At 39.9% G+C, this 22018-nt stretch overlaps 1 protein-coding gene across 2 annotated transcripts in view; it reads right to left on the reverse strand.

Moving 5' to 3' along the window:
- CRIM1 (cysteine rich transmembrane BMP regulator 1) overlaps positions 1 to 22018 on the reverse strand; it is a 189574-nt gene that overhangs the window by 163604 nt on the left and 3952 nt on the right. Inside the window, exon 2 of one of the 2 annotated variants that reach the window (XM_063124279.1) lies at positions 4631 to 4801. The exons of the other annotated variant lie outside the window; for it this stretch is intronic. Coding sequence (XP_062980349.1) covers positions 4631 to 4801 — 171 coding nt within the window. The remainder of the gene's footprint in view (positions 1 to 4630; positions 4802 to 22018) is intronic. 2 annotated transcript variants of the gene reach the window in all.

Consider the following 22018-nt stretch of genomic DNA (forward strand, 5'->3'; position numbering starts at 1 on the left):
AACAAGGCAGCAGGAGACGACAGTATCCCAGCTGAACTGTTTAAAACCTTGCAAGATGATGCTGCCAAGGTGATGCATGCCATATGCCAGCAAATTTGGAAAACACAAGAATGGTCATCAGATTGGAAAAAATCAACTTATATCCCCATACAAAAAAAGGAAACACTAAAGAATGCTCAAACTATCAGACAGTGGGACTTATTTCACATGCCAGTAAGGTAATGCTCAAGATCCTGCAAGGTAGACTCCAGCAATTCATGGAGCGAGAATTGCCAGATGTACAAGCTGGGTTTAGAAAAGGCAGAGGAACTAGAGACCAAATTGCCAATATCTGCTGGATAATGGAGAAAGCCAGTGAGTTCCAGAAAAACATCTATTTCTGTTTTATTGACTATTCTAAAGCCTTTGACTGTGTGGATCATAACAAATTGTGGCAAGTTCTTGTGGTATGGGGATACCAAGTCATCTTGTCTGCTTCCTGAGGAATCTGTATAACGACCAAGTAGCAACAGTAAGAACAACGGACTGGTTTAAGATTGGGAAAGGAGTACGGCAGGGTTGCATACTCTCACCCTACCTATTCAACTTGTACGCAGAACACATCATGCGACTTGCTGGGCTTGACGAATCCAAGGCTGGAGTTAAAATCACGGGAAGAAACATTAACAATCTCAGATATGCAGATGATACCACTTTAATGGCTGAAAGCGAGGAGGAACTGAAGAGCCTTATGACGAAGGTGAATGAAGAACGTGCAAAAGTTGGGTTGCAGTTAAACCTCAAAAAAACCAAGATTATGGCAACAAGCTTGATTGACAACTGGCAAATAGAAGGAGAAAACATGGAGGCAGTGACAGACTTTGTATTTCTGGGCGCAAAGATTACTGCAGACGCTGACTGCAGCCAGGAAATCAGAAGACGTTTACTTCTTGGGAGGAGAGCAATGACAAATCTTGATAAAATAGTTAAGAGCAGAGATATCACACTGACAACAAAGGTCTGCATAGTTAAAGCAATGGTATTCTCCCTGTAATAACCTATGGCTGGACCATAAGGAAGGCTGAGCGAAGGAAGATAGATGCTTTTGTACTGTGGTGTTGGAGGAAAATTCTGAGTGCCTTGGACTGCAAGAAGATCAAACCAGTCCATACTCCAGGAAATAAAGCCAGTCTGCTCACTTGAGGGAATGGTATTAAAGGCAAAACTGAAGTACTTTGGCCACATAATGAGAAGACAGGATACCCTGGAGAAGAGGCTGATGCTAGGGAAAGTGGAAGGCAAAAGGAAGAGGGGCTGACCAAGGGCAAGATGGATGGATGATATTCTGGAGGTGACGGACTTGACCTTGGGGGATCTAGGGGTGGCGACAGCTGACAGAAAGCTCTGGAGTGGGCTGTTCCATGAAATCACGAAGAGTCGGAAGCGACTGAACGAATAAACAACAAACACTGCAGTATGGTACCTGCAGAGCAAAAGGCTCTACTTGGCTCAAATAAGTTAATGCTGTTGGAGAGCATTATTCTACTAGTTCATGAGCACAGTGGCTCAAAAGGCTACACTTTGTTGGAAACTATTAAAGATCTAATAAACTAGGATGAAGTACTCTTGAAATTTCCCACTAAAACTCTCTACTGGCAGCATCACTTGTTAACCTGGATCAAATGTCATGCTAACCTATGGTGGATTGTTACCATCAGTAGTTGCGGGATGGCTTAGTGTGATGTTTGAATCTTGTGAAGCTTTTCCATTGTGTGTTACTTTTCACAAACAAGCCACCCTGAGAACCCATGGTTTGTGGTAGGTTGTTTAGGGTGGCTTGTTCTCAAGGTATCTTGTTGTGACATTCAAACTCAGCAAAGTCACTTTCAGCATGGGCTGTTTAAAATGGCAAGAGAGCTATCTGACAAGAGTAGCAAAAGAAAATCTGTCGGCATGATACCACTAATGATAGCTGCTCTCTATTACATCTTGAAATAATAGTCATCAATTTACTACTCCACTTCATCGTCTCCCTGGACAGTGACATTTGTTTTCCAGCTCCAGGGAAATTTGTACAAATTTAACTGTATTTATTTCTTTATTTTCAATTTTAGGAAGATTTGAGAAAATCTGCTTACTACTGCACTAAAATAGATGGAGTATTACTGTGCTTTAACAGATTTGCCTTGAAATTTTAGTGATCCCGCTCACTAGTCTTTAAGCTCCATATATACCTGACAGCTATCAATGGAGACAAGTGGAGAAAAGAAACAAGTATGAAAGTGGGGAAGGGGCGTCGAAAGCAGCTGGTGATTGCATTAAGCAAGAAGCTTTAAGGCCAGACGTTATTACTCCAGTAAATGTGAAGCAACCTTTTAAAAGAAGGTGTCTGCCAGCAAGGGAAGCCCTGGAGGATGAAATTGATAAGGACACTGACAAAAGGGGGATATTGTTATGCTTGGCAAAATAGCAGACAGGTGGGCCTTGTGCAAGATCTCAGTTTTGGTTTTTTTTAAAAAAAAAAATTGTGAATGCATTTTTGCCTTTATAAGGGCTCAGAAAATGATTTGCGATCTGATGTAGGAGAGGAGTGACTTCAGGAAAGTGGAGAATGAAACTGACAAGGACATTGACAAGAGGGGGCTATGACTCTCCTGGGCTCAATGACCAGGCAGTCTGCACTTGCACAAGACCTCTAATATAAAAATGAAAAAGTTTGTGAATGTATTCCTGCATTTGGAAACTTAAATCCTTTTGGCAATCTGATGCAGGAGTAGGGGGGGTTTCATTTGTGAGCTGCTATCCCTGGTGGACTAAATGCAGAAAGGGTGCTGACATAAGGAATGAGGATTTCGGACACAAAGGCCCAAGGGATATGTGCTGGCAGTGGCCTGGAGGACTGAGAGAGACTGACAAGTGCCAAAAGCCATGGCAAGTTGCTGAGTGGGCAACTGTCTGCTGGGAAAAGCCGACAAGCCACCCACCCACTGTGGCTCATTCACAGGTTGGCTTAGTGGAACATGTGAACTCAACCCCTATCTCCCTTTCCCTTCTTTCAGACAACCTTCAATAGCTAAATTGCATTTTTGTCATACTTTCTCAGAACTGCAAAAGTTCTGATTTCATTTCTATTGTTCTCAGAGTACCTAATATGGCACACCATAACGTGACTAAACAATCTGAAGTTATGCATGCTATGCTCCTGTGTATTTAGGAAAAAACCCACTACTATTCTGCTGGGCCTCCAGCAGAACAAGAGTGGGAAATGGTTCTCCTACCACAGATGAAGAGATTTCCTCAATTCCCTTAACACAAAGAAATAGTTTATAAATATGTATGGCCCTGTGTCCTGAGTAAGCATGGTAAAATCAAAATAAATTATATCTTCAATCACGTAGTAAGTCACAGCCTAAGCAAAACCAATAATGAAACTATTTTTGTATTCTATGGAGGTTTGTAATGCCCTTGAAAAAGGAAGCGCATCATGAAAATAGTTTAACATTTTGGAATATTTAAAAAAGTTGAGATGTGTTTACAGGAACTATCTTAATTTCAGATTATAGTTAAATTGTCAGATCTCATGTATTCTTTCCTTAATAGTATAACAATTTTAACACAGAGGCATCTGTCCATAAAAAGTAGGAATTAGTTTTATCCAACATCTTAATAAAACTGCTACTTCAGCGCACAATCTGCAGAAATGTCCATGGCCAATAGCGCAAGTGATCTGAAGGCAGCTTTACTTATCTCACTATTTCTATCCTACAATATCCTCTGTATGTATAATGCTTTTCCTAAGTGGTACAAGTAATTTCACTAAATGGACACAGGACAAAGCTGCTGTTCACAGAAGCTTCTTCATCTATGTATTCACATAACTTGACTTCGTGTATGGCAGTGTATACATTTTTCTTCATGGTTATCTCTATGTAGGCAATGTGCACTAGGCAATTAAAACAAATTAGACTATTTACGCTACAAACATATTTCCACCGAGCTGGAAGGACAGATCAAGGGAAAGGACAAATAAATGCACCAACTTTTAAAAACTTCAGAGAACAGTTGAATGTGAAACGTCACTCCCAGTTTTCAACTGTTCTAACACAAGAACGAATTAAAGATTAAAATTTCTGTATTTTCCAGGCTGCTTCTTCAAGATAATATGTCAAGATAACCCTCTGAAATTGACAACATCAAGCCTCAAACGCAAACCAAGCCACACCTTGGACAAAATGAAATTGTGTGGATCTCCCTTCACATATTTCTGTTATCCTTGGCCAGGGGTAAGAGAAGTTTTCCAATGGTAGCCAAGAATATCTCTGCATTTACTAATTAAAACATTCACAAATAAGAAACCTCCTCAGACTAGTCTGCTTTTTCTCAGTGATAAATGTTATCAGCCACATAGACACCTTCTTTATTCAGGACACCCAGGCAAGCAACATAAAAACACTCATTCAATTATCGCAAGAGGTAACAATTTTAATCACTACAGTAAATCACAAAACAGAAACATCTCATTTGCCAACATTTTTGCTCTAACATCTCAGTCAAAGAGCTTGTGTTAATTTATAAAGAATTACATCTTAGCCCTTTAAGATGATGTGCCAATATATAATTACAAATCAAATACTAGAGAATACAGACTTACCTTCAATCCTTTTTAGAGCTGACAGGCAAGAATCCCGGCTCGGAAACTCAAAGGGATTACTACAGGTCCTAATAGTATCACATTCGCATTTTCCATTGATTATATTGCAGCCTGTTATGAGGTTTTCATTGCAAGGCTCAAATCCAAGTAGCTGATCATCCCAGTTTTCATCTAAAAACCAAAATGAAACAACTATAATACCAGTAATTCATTGATTTCTTTCATTTAAGAGATCCATTTTGCCAAACACCTATACATCAAAATATCATACTCATCTTTTAGAGAACTATCAAGTTCTAAAACAGTTCACATTTCATATTTATATGAGCTCTGTTCAGCATAAAAGCTCAAATACCTCAGTACCCTCATTCTCTGTCTTTTTAAAACAGGTGTCTTTTTAAAACAGGTATCACTTATAACAGAACAGAGAACACAAAATCCAAAGCATTGTAAAGAATGGGGAACATAAAGACACACAGAGAAGGCCCTGTATTTTTAAGTTCCATTGTTGCCAAACCAACCTCAAATCTGAACAGAAGTCTCTAACATTCCAGAGGTTAGGGCTCAATTAATGTCCTTATGAAAGATGTCTAAAAGTTCAAAATTCAGAGAACTTTTAAGAAGAGAGACATTCAAGTTGTTGTTGTTACTATTATCGTTAATAATTTCATTAATAATGGCCAAAGCCCTCTGGGAGGTTTACAATAATTCATAAAAACAAAACAGCATTACAAAATACAACTTAATAAAAACAGTCTAATTGTTTAACACAGAAAATTTAAAACAATGTAAACAGCTAAAAGCAATTTAAGTAAACAATATATTCCCTAACAGACCTGTTCAAAAACAGCAGACGAGATGCCCCATCATATACCACTAAATGCCTGGGAATAGAGGACGGTCTTTACCTGACGCCTAAAAGATGTCAGCGCCAGTGCCAGGCAGTCCTCAGTAGAGAGCTCATTCCATAGTCATGGGGCCACATCTGAGAAAGCCTTCTCCTTTGTTGCCACCTTCTGAGCCTTGGAGATGGCACTTGGAGTGAAGCCCCAGATGTTGATCATTGCGTACGGTTATGCTCAGGTTGGGAGAGGCATCTCATCAGGCATTGTGGTCACAAGACGTATAAGTCTTCATAGGTTAAAACAAACAGCACCTTGAATTGGGTTCAGAAACATACAGGTACCCCATGCAAGTAGTCCTGAGTTGCTCAGACTTTATATGCTCAGACTTTCTGGTCCCAGTTATTAATCTGGCAGATGCATTTTGCACAAGCTGCAGTTTCTGAGCCATCTTCCAGGGCAGTCCGACAAAGAGTACATGACAGTAACCTAACTTGGAGTTTGCCAGAGCATAGACTACTGAAACCAGGTTATCCCTATCTGGCCCAGCAGCTAAAACTGGTAGAAGCCACTCCATGCCACTGAGGCCACCAGAGCCTCAAGTGACAGAGATGGCTCCAGGAGAACCCCCAACTACAAAACTGCTCTTTCAAGGGGAGTGCAAACCCATCCATAACAGGTTGAACACCCTCCATCTGGTCAGAAGAATCACCACTAACAGCATCTCAGTCTTGTCTTAACTGAGTTTCAGTTTGATAGCCCTCATCCAGTCCACAGTTGAAACCAGGCACTGAATTAGCATATCCACAGCCTCAAGTGGTGAAGATGAAAAGGAATTGCGTGTCATCAGCATATTGATGACAACACACCCCAAAATTCCAGATGACCCCAATCTGCTGTTTCATGTAGACTTTAAATAGCATGGAAGACCAAACCAACCCTGAGCAACCCAGTGTTGAAAAATCCATGGGGCCAAATAGTATCCCCCAAGCATCACCTTCTGGAACCTGCCACCAAAGCAGGAGTGCAACCAAAGCAAAGCAGTACTCCTGAGGCTCGGCTCAGTCAGTTACCTCAGAAGGATACCATGGCTGATATCAAAAACCACTGAGACATCAAGGAGAATCAACAGGGTCACACTCTTCCTGTCTCTCTTCCAACATAGTTTATCATCACAGTGACCAAGGCTGTTTCCTTGCCAAAATCTGGCCTGAACCCCGACTGAAATTGAGCCAGACAATTGGTCTCATCCAAGAGTGCTTGGAGCTGTTTGGCCACCATCCAATAAAGGACCTTGCCCAAGTTGCCCAGGAAAGGAATATTTGCCACTGGGCTAAAGTTGTTTAGATCTTCTGGGTCTAGAGAGGATTGCTTCACGAGTAGTAGCACTACCGCCTCTTTCAAGAAGGCCAGGACCACTCCCTCTCACAAGGAGGCCCTCTGGCCCAGCCAGCTGTTCCCTCCTGATTGGCTTTATAAATCAAGAGAGGCAAGGATCCAATACGGAAGTGGTTGCATATCCAAGCACCTTGTCCACGTCCTTGAACGATACCAACTGAAACTCATCCAAGAAAACTGGACCATGCTGTGCCCTGGACACCTCACCTGATTCACAGTAACACTGGAATCTATTTCCTAGAAGGTCCAAAAGGTTTTATCTTGTAAGTGCCTAGCCAATGCATTACAGCAGGCCTCAGATGGGTGCACAGTATCCTTAGGGATAGCATGTAATAGGCCCCAGGCCTAAAAAGCTTGCCTGGGCGGCATATGGGGGATTTTTCCCTGCTGCTCTCACTGCCTTAGAATATACCTAGCCACAGGCACACAGCAGAGTTCAATTGCATTAACTAGGAAATTTTCTACACCTGTACCAAGCTGTCTCCTATTTTGTTTCATCACTCTCAGCTCCAATGTGCCCTCAGCATGAATATTGATGTTCCTCAGAATCAAGCCACCAAACAATAATACAGTACTGTCTCCCAGATATTCCAACCTGAAGAAAAACCAATATTTGCAGTGTCTTTCACTGTCAATTCAATTATGATCACAAAAGCAATATCAACCACCTAATCTTTTGAATCACTTATCTAGTACCAGCATAACGTTTACCTAAAAACTTTCTGATCCAGAGCTGAAATGACATGTTTTATACAACATGGAGCTGCCATTTTAAATGGTAGTTCTCTTAACAAGGTTAGGATGCTTAGGATCACTTAACCATATAGTGTTTCACTCCCTCTGCTCCATATTACTGGCTGTTCAGTGCTGGAGACACTTGACATAGGGATGCTGTTTCAACAGCCCTTTGTTGCCTATAACATATAGCTCTGACTCTCCACACACAGAAGAACAGTATCTACTGAAGCCTACGTTAATGAGCACTGGCAGATCTCCGCCCTATCTTCACTAGTATAATTAGGATGAGGCAAACAGGGCATCTGTACTAGATGCAAATAGGCAAATCATGTACAACAAAGTGAAGTAGCGTTTTCCACAACAGAATTTTTAAAGGGAAAATTCTCCATTTTAAAAAATAGTAATAATTAATATTACTAGTTAATTTCATAAAATTAATTAGTAATATAGTGAATATAGTATTAGTCAAACTGGGGAACTAGAATGAAGTACTAGTCAAATATCCAAATTGTAATTAACTTTTTTTCAGGCAACTGTCCTTAAGAAGAACAAGGGGACAGGAGCAGGCAGAAGAAACATCATGGCCTGCTCCTGTTGGACTCTTCCCCCACCCCCACAGGGCAAACTGTCATCTTGGCCCTGTGGGGAAGAAGAAAGAGCAAGGGGACAGGAGCAGGCAGAAGAAACATCATGGCCTGCTCCTGTTGGACTCTTCCCCCACCCCCACAGGGCAAACTGTCATCTTGGCCCTGTGGGGAAGAAGAAAGAACAAGGGAACAGGAGCAGGCAGAAGAAACATCATGGCCTGCTCCTGTTGGACACTCTCTCTCTCTCTCCTCCCCCCTCCCTCCCTCCTGAACTCCTGTTCCTTATGTGTCATGTTTTTATTAGACTGTAAGCCTGAGGGCAGGGACTGTCTTTTTTGCTAAGTGTAAGCCGCTCTGAGAGCCTTTTTTGGCTGAGGAGCAGGGTATAAATATGATAAATAAAATAAATAAAATAAATAATTGTACAGCAGTTTACAATGTTGTCTTCCTTCCCACTCTTAAAATCTAAATAATGAAATTGAAGTATGCCGTTGAGTTGTCATATCTTAAAATATTTATAAACATTCCAATAAAAATATTTTTCAAGTAAATCTTTCAATTCGTTTTAATATATCTCAGTCCAATCCTATGTCTACTTAGATGTAAGTCCTACTGTGTTCAATGAAACTTACTTCAACGTTTGTTGTTAATTTGATTTAAAACAGATTTTGAAATTTTCTTAAAACAATTAGTAAAAAAAAGGGGAAGGTCAAAGAAATGATCATGAATAATAATTCTACAACTTCTAATTATAGTCTATGAATATGTTCATGGAGATGGGAGATAACCTGATACCAGTGGTATACAGAAATTGCATTTTCTCTCTCTCTCTCTCTCCCTTCTCAAGGCCTTGCCTTTCTGTAAGTGCAAAGATAAAGGTCAGTGAATAGAAAATTAGGGGAGATGGAGAAGGCCTGAACAAGGAGAAGGAGCCTGGATATAAATGCAAGAAATAGGGAAGGGGAATATAAAGTGAAACCAAGAGTGAGCAGAACATATTCATGCAGTCCTGATTCCTGAGGAAACTTCTGCCATATGTAAACAATCTTATTAGTACAATTTAAAAGCCTGTTTTATGGCAGTGATTCTGGGACATCATGACAAAAGTATCATGACTAATTGAACAGTTGGAGCTGGGTCATCTCCTGAATGACTTCACAAATTCATTCTGCTTTTGCACTAAAAAGACCAAATGATCATTGCATTTTTGATGAACATTAATCTGAAAACAATTCAGAATGATTGCTTATTGCATACCAATCTTCTAATTTTAACCCACATCTCTGAATATGTATTAAGGTTATATTAAGCAACAATGTACTTCTACTAAAAATGATGAATAAACAGAATTTTCCTCACTAGTGATTTAAATCATTAAAATTGAGTCCTTCAGTAGAAGCGATTTAAATCAAATCAATCCTAATTCAAACTAAGTGTGTACAGGATTGCATCCCAAGAAACACAAAAACTTGATCTTTCTCCCCCACTTCACCTCCAGGGCAATGAAATATTTTAGATCAACAACTTTTGGCTATTGAAAACACTTCTCAGATATTTATTGCACATCTACAATTAACATAAAATACCTTTAAATATTTGTTTTACTAAATGTAAGTCAAACATGCTAATTCAGATTTCCGTTGATTAAGGGCATAACCCACATATCTGGTTATGCTTAAAACATTAAATATTAAATTATATTTCCAGGTTTCAATAATTGCTCATGTTTTTGAAGGTAAAAAAGCAGATATTAGTTTACTAAGAGGTGTAGCAAGAATGGCAGGCCACGCAGGAAACAGAGATGCAGCTTTGCCCTGGCTTTGTGACTGCAAAGTCAACACAGTAAAATGCATTCAACCATGCAAAAATGCTGGTGAGGAAAGGTAAAAATTCATAGAGATGTAACATTGGCTAGCTACTGCTGATTGCAACCATCACGTTCTTGGCACAATAGCTTGTGAGCTGACTCATTTATGTAACAACAGGAACAGTCTTACCAGTAGGTTGGAATTTTATCAGCAGTACCATTAAAAATTCCACAGACATCCTTAATTCACTCCAGATTTTAGTAATCACCTCCTATAAGCATCAGTATAGGGACTATCTTCTGCTTTATACTTTATATGTAATAAGTAATTTAGATGCCGTCGTTATAACAGAAGCTGACAATGAAATAGTCAGCAACTCCGTGAGTAGGATTACACTGGATCAGTTTCAGTTGGTGAGTACTGATGATGTGGACAAGCTGCTTGGACAAGTAAGGAAGACAACTTGTCCTCTCGATCCCTGTCCTTCTTGGCTGGTTGCCCAGGGAGGAGATGCAGCTAGACTACAACTACAACATATTATTAATGCATCTCTCAGGGAGGGGAGTTTTCCACCATGTTTAAAAGAAGCAGTGGTACGGAAGCTTCTCAAAAAGCCCTCCCTGGATCCCCTGGACCTTAATAATTATAGATAATCTTCCATTTTGGGGCAAGGTGATTGAGAGGGCAGTTGCCTTCCAACTCCAAGCAGTCTTGGATGATACAGATTTTCTAGACCCATTTCAAACTGGCTTTAGGGCAGGATACGGAGTTGAGACAGCTATGGTCGCCTTAGTGGATGATCTCCGCATGAGCATTGACAGGGGGAGTGTGTCCCTGCTGGTACTTTTGGACTTTTCAGCAGCTTTCGATACCATCGACCATGGTATCCTTCTGGAACGCCTGAGGGGTTTGGGAATCGGGGGCACTGTGCTCCAGTGGTTCCGGTCCTACCTCTCAGATAGATTCCAGATGGTGATGCTTACCTCCCTCATCCCTTCACTCAATTAGACATGTTGCACTCTTCCATAATGCACTGGCACACACAATGCACTATTAAACAAAGAAGAAAGGCTTCCTTCCCCATTTCAATTTTCCCTTTAGTAATACATTCTATCAGGCATACAAACGTACTGTTTAACTATAAAGCATACAGTGGGTATGCCTAGGACTGGCAGAACTTTTGTAGCCTAGAAACCTCACAGAAGCAAGGATGAGTCTCATGCATTACACACTCCAGCATATGTACCACAACAATATGCCCAATGCTGTTAATAGTATTTTCTATGTTACATTTGTTTCTACATACTTGAAGACATTCTCACCCTTCAGGTTGTACAAGACACCTATGAGGATAGGAAAAAGAAATCCAGCCAGAGTCAAAACCACACTTTCATAGTCGTAGTCATACTCTATACCAGCGGTTCTCAACCTGTGGGTCGGGACCCCTTTGGGGGTCGAATGACCCTTTCACAGGGGTCGCCTAAGACCATCGGAAAACACATATTTCCGATGGTCTTAGGAAACTGTATTGACTGAACTATGTCATGTATCATCTTTTGTATTACTAAAGCTATTGTTATGTATTATTTTCATTAGCAAACCATCCCATGACAATGGATCGTGTAGAGAAGAACGAAAATAATTTTATGGTTGGGGGTCACCACAACATGAGGAACTGTATTAAAGGGTTGCGGCATTAGGAAAGTTGAGAACCACTGCTCTATACTATAGTGTGGACAGCTCTACAAGCAAGACATTTGGGGATCCTAGGCACATTGTTACCCTAAAGGTAACCACAAAAGAACATGCCTTGGGTATCTAGCTTGGTTTGTCATTCTTATTCTCAACAGAAAACAAACAAACAAAATTCATGTACTAGATTCTTTTGCATTGCTGCCAGAGCATGCAGCACAATCACAAATTTTGGAACAGATTCAAATCATCTAAGAGAACAGATGATGATTTAGATGGAAGCCTAAAAAATGTACTTCAACAAATCTTGTACGAAGTGTGTTGAGAATGAACTCAACGCAGTAAAAGCAAACTTAGCAAAAACAAAAACTTATTGCACTCTGTGCTAGGTATTTGGGTCTTTGCAATTGCTTAAGAATAAGCTTCTTTCTTAAAGAGACTTTGTTATCCCTACTGTTCTTCATAGCACTATATCACATCTCCACGCAATGAATGGATTCATTCAAGTAACCTTTCTGCAAGGGTCATCTATTCACTATTTCCCCCTCCATTACTTTTATTTGAAACAAGGCCATGCACATACTTCATCTCAGGAAAGTGTAAAAAGCACAGGTTTAAACAAGGCAAACCAAATTCTAGAAACAGTGAATACTGCTGCAAAGGAGGAGGCAGCCATGGACTGTCTAACATTATTATTCTTTCATAATGTCTGAAAAAGATGAGGGTCCCCAGTGCACTTGGCACAGAGAGAGAGATGGATGATCAGCCTATGGAAAATAATAAATGTAAAAATCAAATATCTTTAAAAACAGGTTACAAAATGGCACAGGTATTTCTGAGAAGAGTCATGAGCTAAAGGCAATACCATAGTCACTGGCTAATAAATGCTCCTGACATTTCTACAATCATTCATAAATGCAGTGACTATGTTTATTTGTATCTTGGGCAATAAGTAGGCTGCATGCTGAAATTTTTTGTTAAATTTATTTAAGTTTTTCCTACTACTGTTGGTTAGTAAATTATTTAATAGATTTCTCTATTATTTCTTCAAATAGAAACGATTCCTAAATTGCAAAAGAATATTGTAAATTTACTACTGTTATAGTCCTAAATACAGTGGGACTGATCAACAGTTCCAATTACAGGGAGCACAAAAGTCAAGAAAAACATTTCTATTAGAAGAATAACGGGATGGGGAAAATGTATAAAGTTCATTCGAAAGAGAAAACATGCAATACACAGAGGATCACTTTAGACATAAAACAACCACATAAACAGCCACAGTAGCAATATGTTTCCATTAAGAATTCCATTCTCAGGAGATCCAGTTAGCTGAGTAATCCCATTAAAACTCTCTATATGCATGCACTTCTCTACTCACTGCAATATGAATGCCTCAGACATATTTCCACAAAAGAACATAGTAACGAAAGGTTATGAACTGAGATCAAACAGTCACTCTGTTTTAAATACACATCATGTGAGACTGAAACCAGAAGTAAAGGAACAAGTTATATGCATCCACCAAATCTGAATCTCACCCACGCAATGATCCTAAATGCCAGAGAAGTGATGAACCCACCAATATGTCAGATCACATAACGGAAGCATGTAAAGTATTGTTGGGTCAAGAATGCTGGAATCTGCAAAAGCAAGGAATGTGGAGAGAGATCACGCCAAGGTTTGGAGAGCCGTTCGAAACCATAAACTGTCCAACATTATCAGATCCTGGTTGTACATGCACTAGAAATTAGTATTTTCTACCCCTTTCTGAATAGGATTTCTTTGTCAGAAAGAATAGAAGGGTCCCCCTCTGCATGTTCATTAGACAGGCTTTTCTGCCCATCTAGCTGAGGTGGGAGGGGGAGTCAAGGAAAGGCTTCAGGACAGCTCATATCCTAGCCTCTCAAGTCTCCTCCCAGCCCACGAAATGTACAGTTCTTGACCTCAGAGAGGAAGCCAGTGCCGTTCTTTCCGAGATGGCTGTGAGGGGGAGGGGAATCTAAAATATCCTATGACCCCCACCCCCACCCCAGATGCTGTTTAGGGGCCACAGGGTTGCTTTCTTAACAGGATTTAAAGGTTACTCATATATTTTTTTTTATTTGAATACTTGTAAAAACGTAAAGACAAGAGTATGTACTTTTTTACATTGTTTAAATTTATGGAGGGAATGAAAGTACTGGAAACCACTGACAAACTAATTTTAGCAATCAAAAGAAACTGTATGATATGCTGACAACCACTCATCTATTTCAACAAAGTTCAACTCTCTTCCACTAAAGTTGTTGGGACACCTTCAGTCTCACTGTCAATATTAATTAGTTCCCTTTCACTCTCAGAAAATATGCATTTCAATAACATATATGGATAATTTCCTGAAAAACATTTACAGCTTTGAAACTGCCAACATTGCATTTGCAATTGGCATATATTAATTTTTACTAATAAATTCCAGAAATGGAAAAAAATGCCCCAAACCTTACCCCAACTACCACTATCCACTCACTTCTTGTTAAATTTTGTTTCTACAACTATCTATTCACTCCCATTTATAACCTATGGACTCAAGTTAATACTAACAATTGTTCTTCTGCTTGTTCACCAGTATTGTGGGGGGGGGGGGGAGAAACATGTGCCTTTACTGAAAAGCCTAGTTCTAGAGGGTTGGGTTAGCAAAGAAAACCAATAAGCCTTCCTGAGAAGTATCTAGGAACGAAGAAACAGAAGGATGCTTTTTTGGTCAGAAACATGCTGAGAACTGAAGATCTCCAAAAAGAAGAGTGTTCATATTCCCTGCCCCATATTTGGAACTGAACGATGATAATGTCGCAATGATATGGTGACACCTTATCTGTCTCCAAAGTTTCAGTATAGTGGGGAGGTAGAAGAAGAGACACAAACCAACATTAGCTAGAAGTATAGTTATTAAAATATTATGATTGTTTTTCAAAGTATTTGTTTACAGTGGATTCTTTATTTTTTATTTTAAAAAGTAAGTATCTTTTAAAGAACAACTTTGCTAATAATAAATAATCTGAATTTAAAAAATGTAAAATTCTACAACAAAACAAACTAAACCAATGGTTCTGCCAGACCCCTTAAGTGAAAGGAGTCTTTTCTCTGGGCTGGATCCAGGCATAGAGTAGACCCACGGCGATCAATGGGACTTATGTTAGTAATGATTAACTTAAGTTCCACTGATTTCAGTGGGCAGGATTCTATCATGCACTTGCAAGGGCAGCCAGGCCTGCTGGCCCAGCATGCGTGTGGCCTCTGTCACTGGCATTGTTTGGGAACTGGCCCTGGAAGTGCTCCATCGTAGCTGCCAGTGGCAAGGCCAGCTGCGCACACACAGGGACTGACTGGATCCTGCCCAATGGGATTACTTTAAGTATGACTAAGTGTGGATCTAACACTATGTAAAAGAACCAATGTGACAGTTTCTCAAATATAAATATTTACACTTGACTTACCAAGCATAGGCCCAGTAAGTATCCATCCTTTCTTCAACCTATTAGTGAGGGACATTTCATTTTTGTTTATTACTTTGTTTTTTGTGATAGTAGGATCAACACAAGTCAGAAGCAGAAAAGAGGACCATTGAAAGAAGAGAAGACAAAATTGTCCAGTCCGCACGTTCCTACAATCTCCTTCCTACTTAACCTGCTGTAGGAATGGAAGTGGAGGGGAAGTCCACTTCCACCAGCACAGTTGATCCAGCAGGGGAATGTCTTTCAAACATTCTCATACAAGATCTGTCTTATGACCAGCGCCCATGATAGTAAGATGAGTGCTGGTCATAAGACAGATCTTGTATGAGAAGATTTTAAAGACATTCCCCTACCCCATACACATGTGTAAAAAAAGGTAACCAGGCAAAATGTATACAGTGTGACATATAGATAAAGTCCTGGTTGTAAGAATGAAGCAGTAGGTTGGATTCAGATTTATGCTTGATCAACTGTGCTGGCAGAAAGTGGTCTTCCTTGCCTCCTCCATCCTACACCACCCCTTCCAATCCCCTAAAATACAACACAATAACCAAAGTTGGTTTACATAGTCAACAGTAGGGGCTATTTAACCCACTGTGGGCTATCACATTGTGTGGAGGGAGTTTTAAAACCAATGGTTGGTTATTTGGCAAAATAACCAATGCAAATAATCAACGCTGTGTCGAGTTGGTTGTTTGAACCACCACTGATTATCGTATTGTGTGGAGGGTACCATTGGTTATTTCCTCAGCTACAGAGTTGCAAAGCAAAAGCAGTCAAAGCCATGGCAGCCGTTCTAGTCCAGTCACCAGGATAGATTTTCGGCAACAGTGGCTGATGTTATATTAGCGGGAGGACTTAGGGGGATGAAGAGGACATGGAATGAGTGAGTCAACTCAGCGTGGACTAATAGTCAACTGAACACTGATCCTAATCCACACTATGGTTGATTATTTTCATGATGTGTGGGAAGTACCCCCTAGATAAACTACTGTGGAGTTGATTATTACCCCACCAGTATCGTGTTGTCTGAACACAGAATTAGGAGAACATGCTAAATGGAGTAAGCTGTACTGTGTTGGGGAGGCAGAGATCTCTCAAAACCAGGAAGATTCCTTCATCTTGCAGAAGGTCCCTGACTCTTGTGAAAGACAGATCCAGGATGGTTTATTGGTCAGCTTTGCACAATTGTTTAGGAAATATATCAAGCACCAATGAGAAACTTGATTAAAATTAGTTATTTCAATCTGTTGTGGTTGTTTTTGTTTTTTTACTAATGTAAATCATGATTTGCAACACTGATTTAAAAATCAAAGCACCCTGGTCAAAATTGCTTTGAGTCCTGGCTTGTCCAACAAATCATGGTTAAAACAAACTATTCCTAAAAGGTGTGAGACCCAGGAAAAAGAAAAGAAAAGAAAACAAGTTTGCGGAAAAGCTTTTTTCAATATTTTCCCATGTAAAAATTGTACATTTGGAGGAATGCTGAAAAAACACTTCTCACAATATTTTAAACTTTTGATTTGCTATCAAAAATATGATGCTAGCCCTTCATAGCATGACTATGTAAGACTTTATTTAAACCATACTTATTTACTACAAAATTTGTTATTTTTATTTTCAGCACTGTAACTAAGCAACATAGAGTACAGCTCTCTCTAGTATAGAGTATATTCTTTTTTTTTTTCTTGGACAAACTAAGGCTGCAAATCTACACACACTTACCTGAGACCAAATCCTATTCAATTCAACAGGGCTTATTTCTGATTAGATATGTATAGAATTTCTCCTTTAAGACATTTATACTTTAGTGGATGCAATCCTATGCATGCGTACCTGGGAATAAATTCCACTAAACAGAGTGAGTCATGCGTCTGAGCAAATATGCACAGGAATATTTTATGTAAGCTGCCTGGGGAGGGTTTTTACCTTAAAAGGCAGCATAAAAGTATCAAAATACGTAAAACTGTTCTGGAAATTGCTTAAATACCAAATAATACAATTTATATGCTAAATAATGCAGTTTCTGTTGTTCAAGGAGTAGAACAGGTTTTGGTTTGATAAGAAAGTAAGTACGCATTTATTTCTACTTCCCCTAACATCTTCGATATTCACCATGGATTCAAGATTTCCAGAAATTTTACATCTTTACATTATACCCAGCTAAACACTGTAAAACCAAGAAGAGCAGAGAAGGGAACTGACATAGTTCAAGATAATTTTTTCTGCATTAGTACAAAACAGGCAGGGATTCCAACAATCACTGCAGCATAAGATAGAACCATCTTCGTTGCAGTTAGAAGCTCAAGGCCAAACTACATGTGAGGTTAATGGCATGCAACCAATTAACATGCATGGATTCTTTTAATTTACATACCTGGGGAGGAAGAATCATAAGCATGGTACATAGAGAGGAAAGTTAACTCTTCCCTTCACTGTGGTCCAAACAAGAACTTCCCTCAGGAAATACACTCCCATTTGTGGCAATTAGTCCCTCACAGTGCTAAAAGATCTTGGGGAAGGGGTGGGAATATTCATTGGGAATTCAGAGGAGGAAGGGTTAAACACTTCAACAGGACTTACTGACCCAGTTCACACATCATGGATGCAAATTGTGGGCTAATTAACGCATTTGTAGGGCCACACACAAGCCACTTCCAGTTAGCACAAACAACCTACAAAAACCCTATTCATAGGTTGTGGCATCTAAACCCAGACACTCTGGGTTGTTTATAAATTAAACAACCCAGAAGTAACCTATGATTAGTTGCTAGGAAAGTTGTAACCCACAATTTGCCACCATGACATGCAAAGTGGTGTCAAGTAAGTGTACTAAGATTGCTACACACATTTCCAAAATAGTTACTGGTGCAGAATTGGGGATCCGTAGGGCTAGCCCCATCAGTTAGGGTAAACTTTGCATAAATGAACTCTGATTTTCAACAAATCTCTGTCAAGTAGTGCAACTTTGTTTTTATAAAATTAACTTTTCACAAGGCTTCTTAAAATTAATACATACACAAACATTATGGCATATTTTGATACCATTTGATGCATACAGTTGAAACCAATTACTTGAGGCGCTTTCCAGCTCAATTTGAGAAACTGTCCTGAGTAGCAGCTAGTCACAAATGTAAGAAGTAGAAGAGCTCAAACACTAAACAATTCCTTTGAGCCCACAATTCTCAGCACCAACAGAAACCTATTTTAAAGAAAATATTTTTTCTCTTCCCTCTTCTTCTGCTAGCCCATCTTATTTTCCCCACCTCTTTTTCTCTTTCACCATGGATCACTTTCCATTCACACTCTTTCCCCCCACCCCTTGCCACTTCCTGGCTCACCAGCACACTCTCTCTCTCTCTCTCTCTCTCACACACACACACACACACACACACACACACACACACACACACTTGCAACCCCCATGGTCACCCTCAACTGCTTCATATTGAAGATAAACAATACTGAGGACAAAACAGTGAGGCGGCTGAGGCACAGTCATGCAAAGTTATTCCCTGGAATGAACCCCACAAGAAAGAATCAAACTGAAAAACAGTACTGCCTAACTGCCAGAGACATCCAGAAGAGTACCATAACTAACAGTGTCAAAAGATAAGAAATCATGAAGTAGTAACAGGGTTGCACTCTCCCTGTCCCTCTCCCAAAGAAGGGCTGCCAAGGTCAATTCAGTCCTGAAACTGAGTGGGAACCCAGACTGGAATTGATCCAGATAATCAGTTTCTTCTGATTATCTGGATCAGATAATCCAGAGGAGGAAGGGGTCTTGTAGTTGAGACACCACCACTCTTTTGCCCAAGTCGATGGTATTTCTAACTGGACAATAGGTATTATAAATCTCTGGGTCCAGAGAGGTTTCCCCCCCCTCCCCAAGAGTGGTTACACTATCACTTTCTTTGAGGCAGCATGGATTACACCATCCCAAGATGATATGTTCACTACTCCCCTGACTCATCCAGTCAGTTTCCCATGGCTAGCTCAAAGAAGCCATAATGGCCAAAGGTTAAAAGAGATCATGTGATGGGTCCATAAGTTTCCAAGGGCTGGCAATCTTAATAGGTCCCCCACCTCTGCAGGGAGGGACTAGCACCTGAGAACAACCCTCACCAAGTAGTGGTCTGACCTCACCATTGGAGTAAAAAAAACCTTCACATTCTGAAGTAAAGACTAAATCAAGGGTATGTGCTACCCTATGCATTGGGCTGATGCCAAGCTAAGACCATCTCATTGTTGTCCATGGAATCCTGAGCCAGTTGTCAAGGCAAGTTCAGTAGAAGCCCTCCAGGACCAAATTGGGATTCTCCAAAACCACATCAGAGAGCACCTCAGCTAGTTCAGTCAAGGAGCCACTGGGGAGCAGGGTGGGCAGTACACCAATAGCATCTCCAATCTGTGTCTTTAACCTAAACCAAGGTATAGGCCCTCGCAGCCTTTCTGAGGTCAGAGGGTTTCCTGGTGAGCGGGATGGATCTTTTATAGATCACAGCAGCTCCCATCAGCCGAGCACTCTAGCCTGGTCACAGAGTATCCAGGTGGTCAAAGCTAGGTCAGAACTACACTGCCCAGCTGACCCAACCATGTAATGCACATCAGTTCAACTTCCTCATCCATAATCAAATCATGCAAGGTCATTATGGATTGACCTGGCATTCACCAACGGCACATCCAGACCAGAGTGTGCAAAAGCCAGGCCAGCAGAGACCTGCAGGATAGGGATGGATGTGAGAGAGGGATGGCATATAGCCATCTAGTCTTCCACCACTCCAATGACATTCCCTCCCTATCATACCATATAATCACAGATTCCATTACAAGGGCGCTCTCCTCCTCTATTCTACTCTCCCTCCCACCCAAACACATCCTCATATACTAACCAGCACAGTGCAACTCTGCTCCATGTAGAGCTATAATACAGGCAGCACTAGTTTAAACAGCCAGTAGGTATCAAATTGGCCAAAATACACTAATAAAGACAAATACAGTAAGGTAGGGCAGATAAACAAATCTAACCCGTCAGTTACAAGGTTAAACCTATACACTAGGCTTCACTTTACCCCCTGACTGCTATTGAGGGGCACCCCACTCATCACAACTTCCCCCCATACAGGCACTCACCATGGGCTGGGGCCTAAGGCCATATTGCAGATTAACTGTTATATCTGAAACATTGTCAAACAACCTATTAGTTACCAAGGTAAGAGTTTCCAGCATATAGTCATAGAAAAGTCAAGAGAATAGAAATAGATTTATTTTAATCAAAGTTCTGAAAACAGAACATGTCTGTTTCCTGTGTGAAATGTAATCCTGCAAAAGGCAAAATTTGCAACTTTTTCTCATACATTTAGGCTTGATTCTATGGAAATGTGGTATAAAAAATGGGAACATGGCATGCTCAAGAATTTCTACATAACTATCCTGAGAGTTATATCTATAAGAAAGCAGTTAGTAAGCAGCAAAGTGGATGGGGGGGGGCAGACTGAATTTTCAATCCAGTTGTGTACTAGAGTCTCAAACAGTTCTGAACACTGCAAGCAATGTTCACACAAAAGCAGCACACAGAAGCTTAAACCAGTCTAATTTCATAGCAAACAGATTTGCCTGAACAGGCTGCTACATAATCCTGCCAGTTTTTTTTTTTTTTTTAGAAGTTGCTTTATCTACGGTTTTGCTCAAGAATAGCAGTATCAGCAGTCAGTAGTAGCAGACTGCATTCAGAGTTACAAAATGTTTAATGAAGTTAGTGCTCGAATCCATACAACCTTTACATCTTAACCTACTTCTTTAGAAATCAGTATGTATGATAAAGTTGCTGCATGCAAATACAGCCTTTGAAGTTAAAGAAAAATCAAGCAAAACAGATGAGTTAAGGCCAAGGGCACTTCTATACTAAAAACTTTAAATCTCAGCACTTGACCAAATTGCAGTTTCCAGAATTCTTTAGGGAAAGTCATAAGGATAATATACAACTATGCACATTTATAGCGTAGTTCTACAAAAAGCAGGAGAACTTATCACAAACATCTGCTCACTAATATAATGCATTCTTCAGAAATTCAGTACCAAGAATATATGCAGTGAGCCATAGCATGCAGATGTAAGGAAGTTGGAGTACTAGTGAAGTATAGATACATTGAGAGAAAGATACTGAAGAAGCTCTAGCCACAAATCTGAAAATGCTTCATATGGAAATTAGTTTGGGACTGAGAATTACAAGCACAGCATCAATCAAGTACAGTGACCTCTGAAAGCCACCACCACTTCTACCTGTATAGCACAATACTTGCTTTCATATCAACAAGACAAACTCCATTCAGTTTTTGTAAGTAAAAGAAAGTACAGTATTTGTGTAACTATGATTCATATTTTGCAACATTTCCAAGAGTTTTGCAAATTATACTGACTATCACTGTTACAGAAAGTTTCAACACCAAATCATTACACACACACACTCTAAGATGGTAAACCTCTAGTATCCTCTAGGAAAGCAAATTATTTGTAAATGGACACCTTAAACATGTTTGTTGACAACTACTGAACAACTAATTTCCAGGCCGAAGACTGCAACTAAGAACATTTCTGCATCTCAGATCAAGTAGGAAACGTTTGTGCAACTTGAATATATTGTTCAGATAGTAGTTTAGACTCACAAAACAATTCACCAAGTAGGATTAGGATTGTTATGACGTTCTACATTCTTGTCAAATGTTTCTATATTTTAAACGTTTCATTAAAGCCATTTTAATTTTTATTAAGTAATCATATTTCTAAGAACACACAGGTTGTGCAACTCCCTTTACTTTTGACTCCTGAT

Source organism: Elgaria multicarinata, chromosome 4 (assembly GCF_023053635.1).
Source record: "Elgaria multicarinata webbii isolate HBS135686 ecotype San Diego chromosome 4, rElgMul1.1.pri, whole genome shotgun sequence".
Classification (NCBI taxonomy): domain Eukaryota; kingdom Metazoa; phylum Chordata; class Lepidosauria; order Squamata; family Anguidae; genus Elgaria; species Elgaria multicarinata.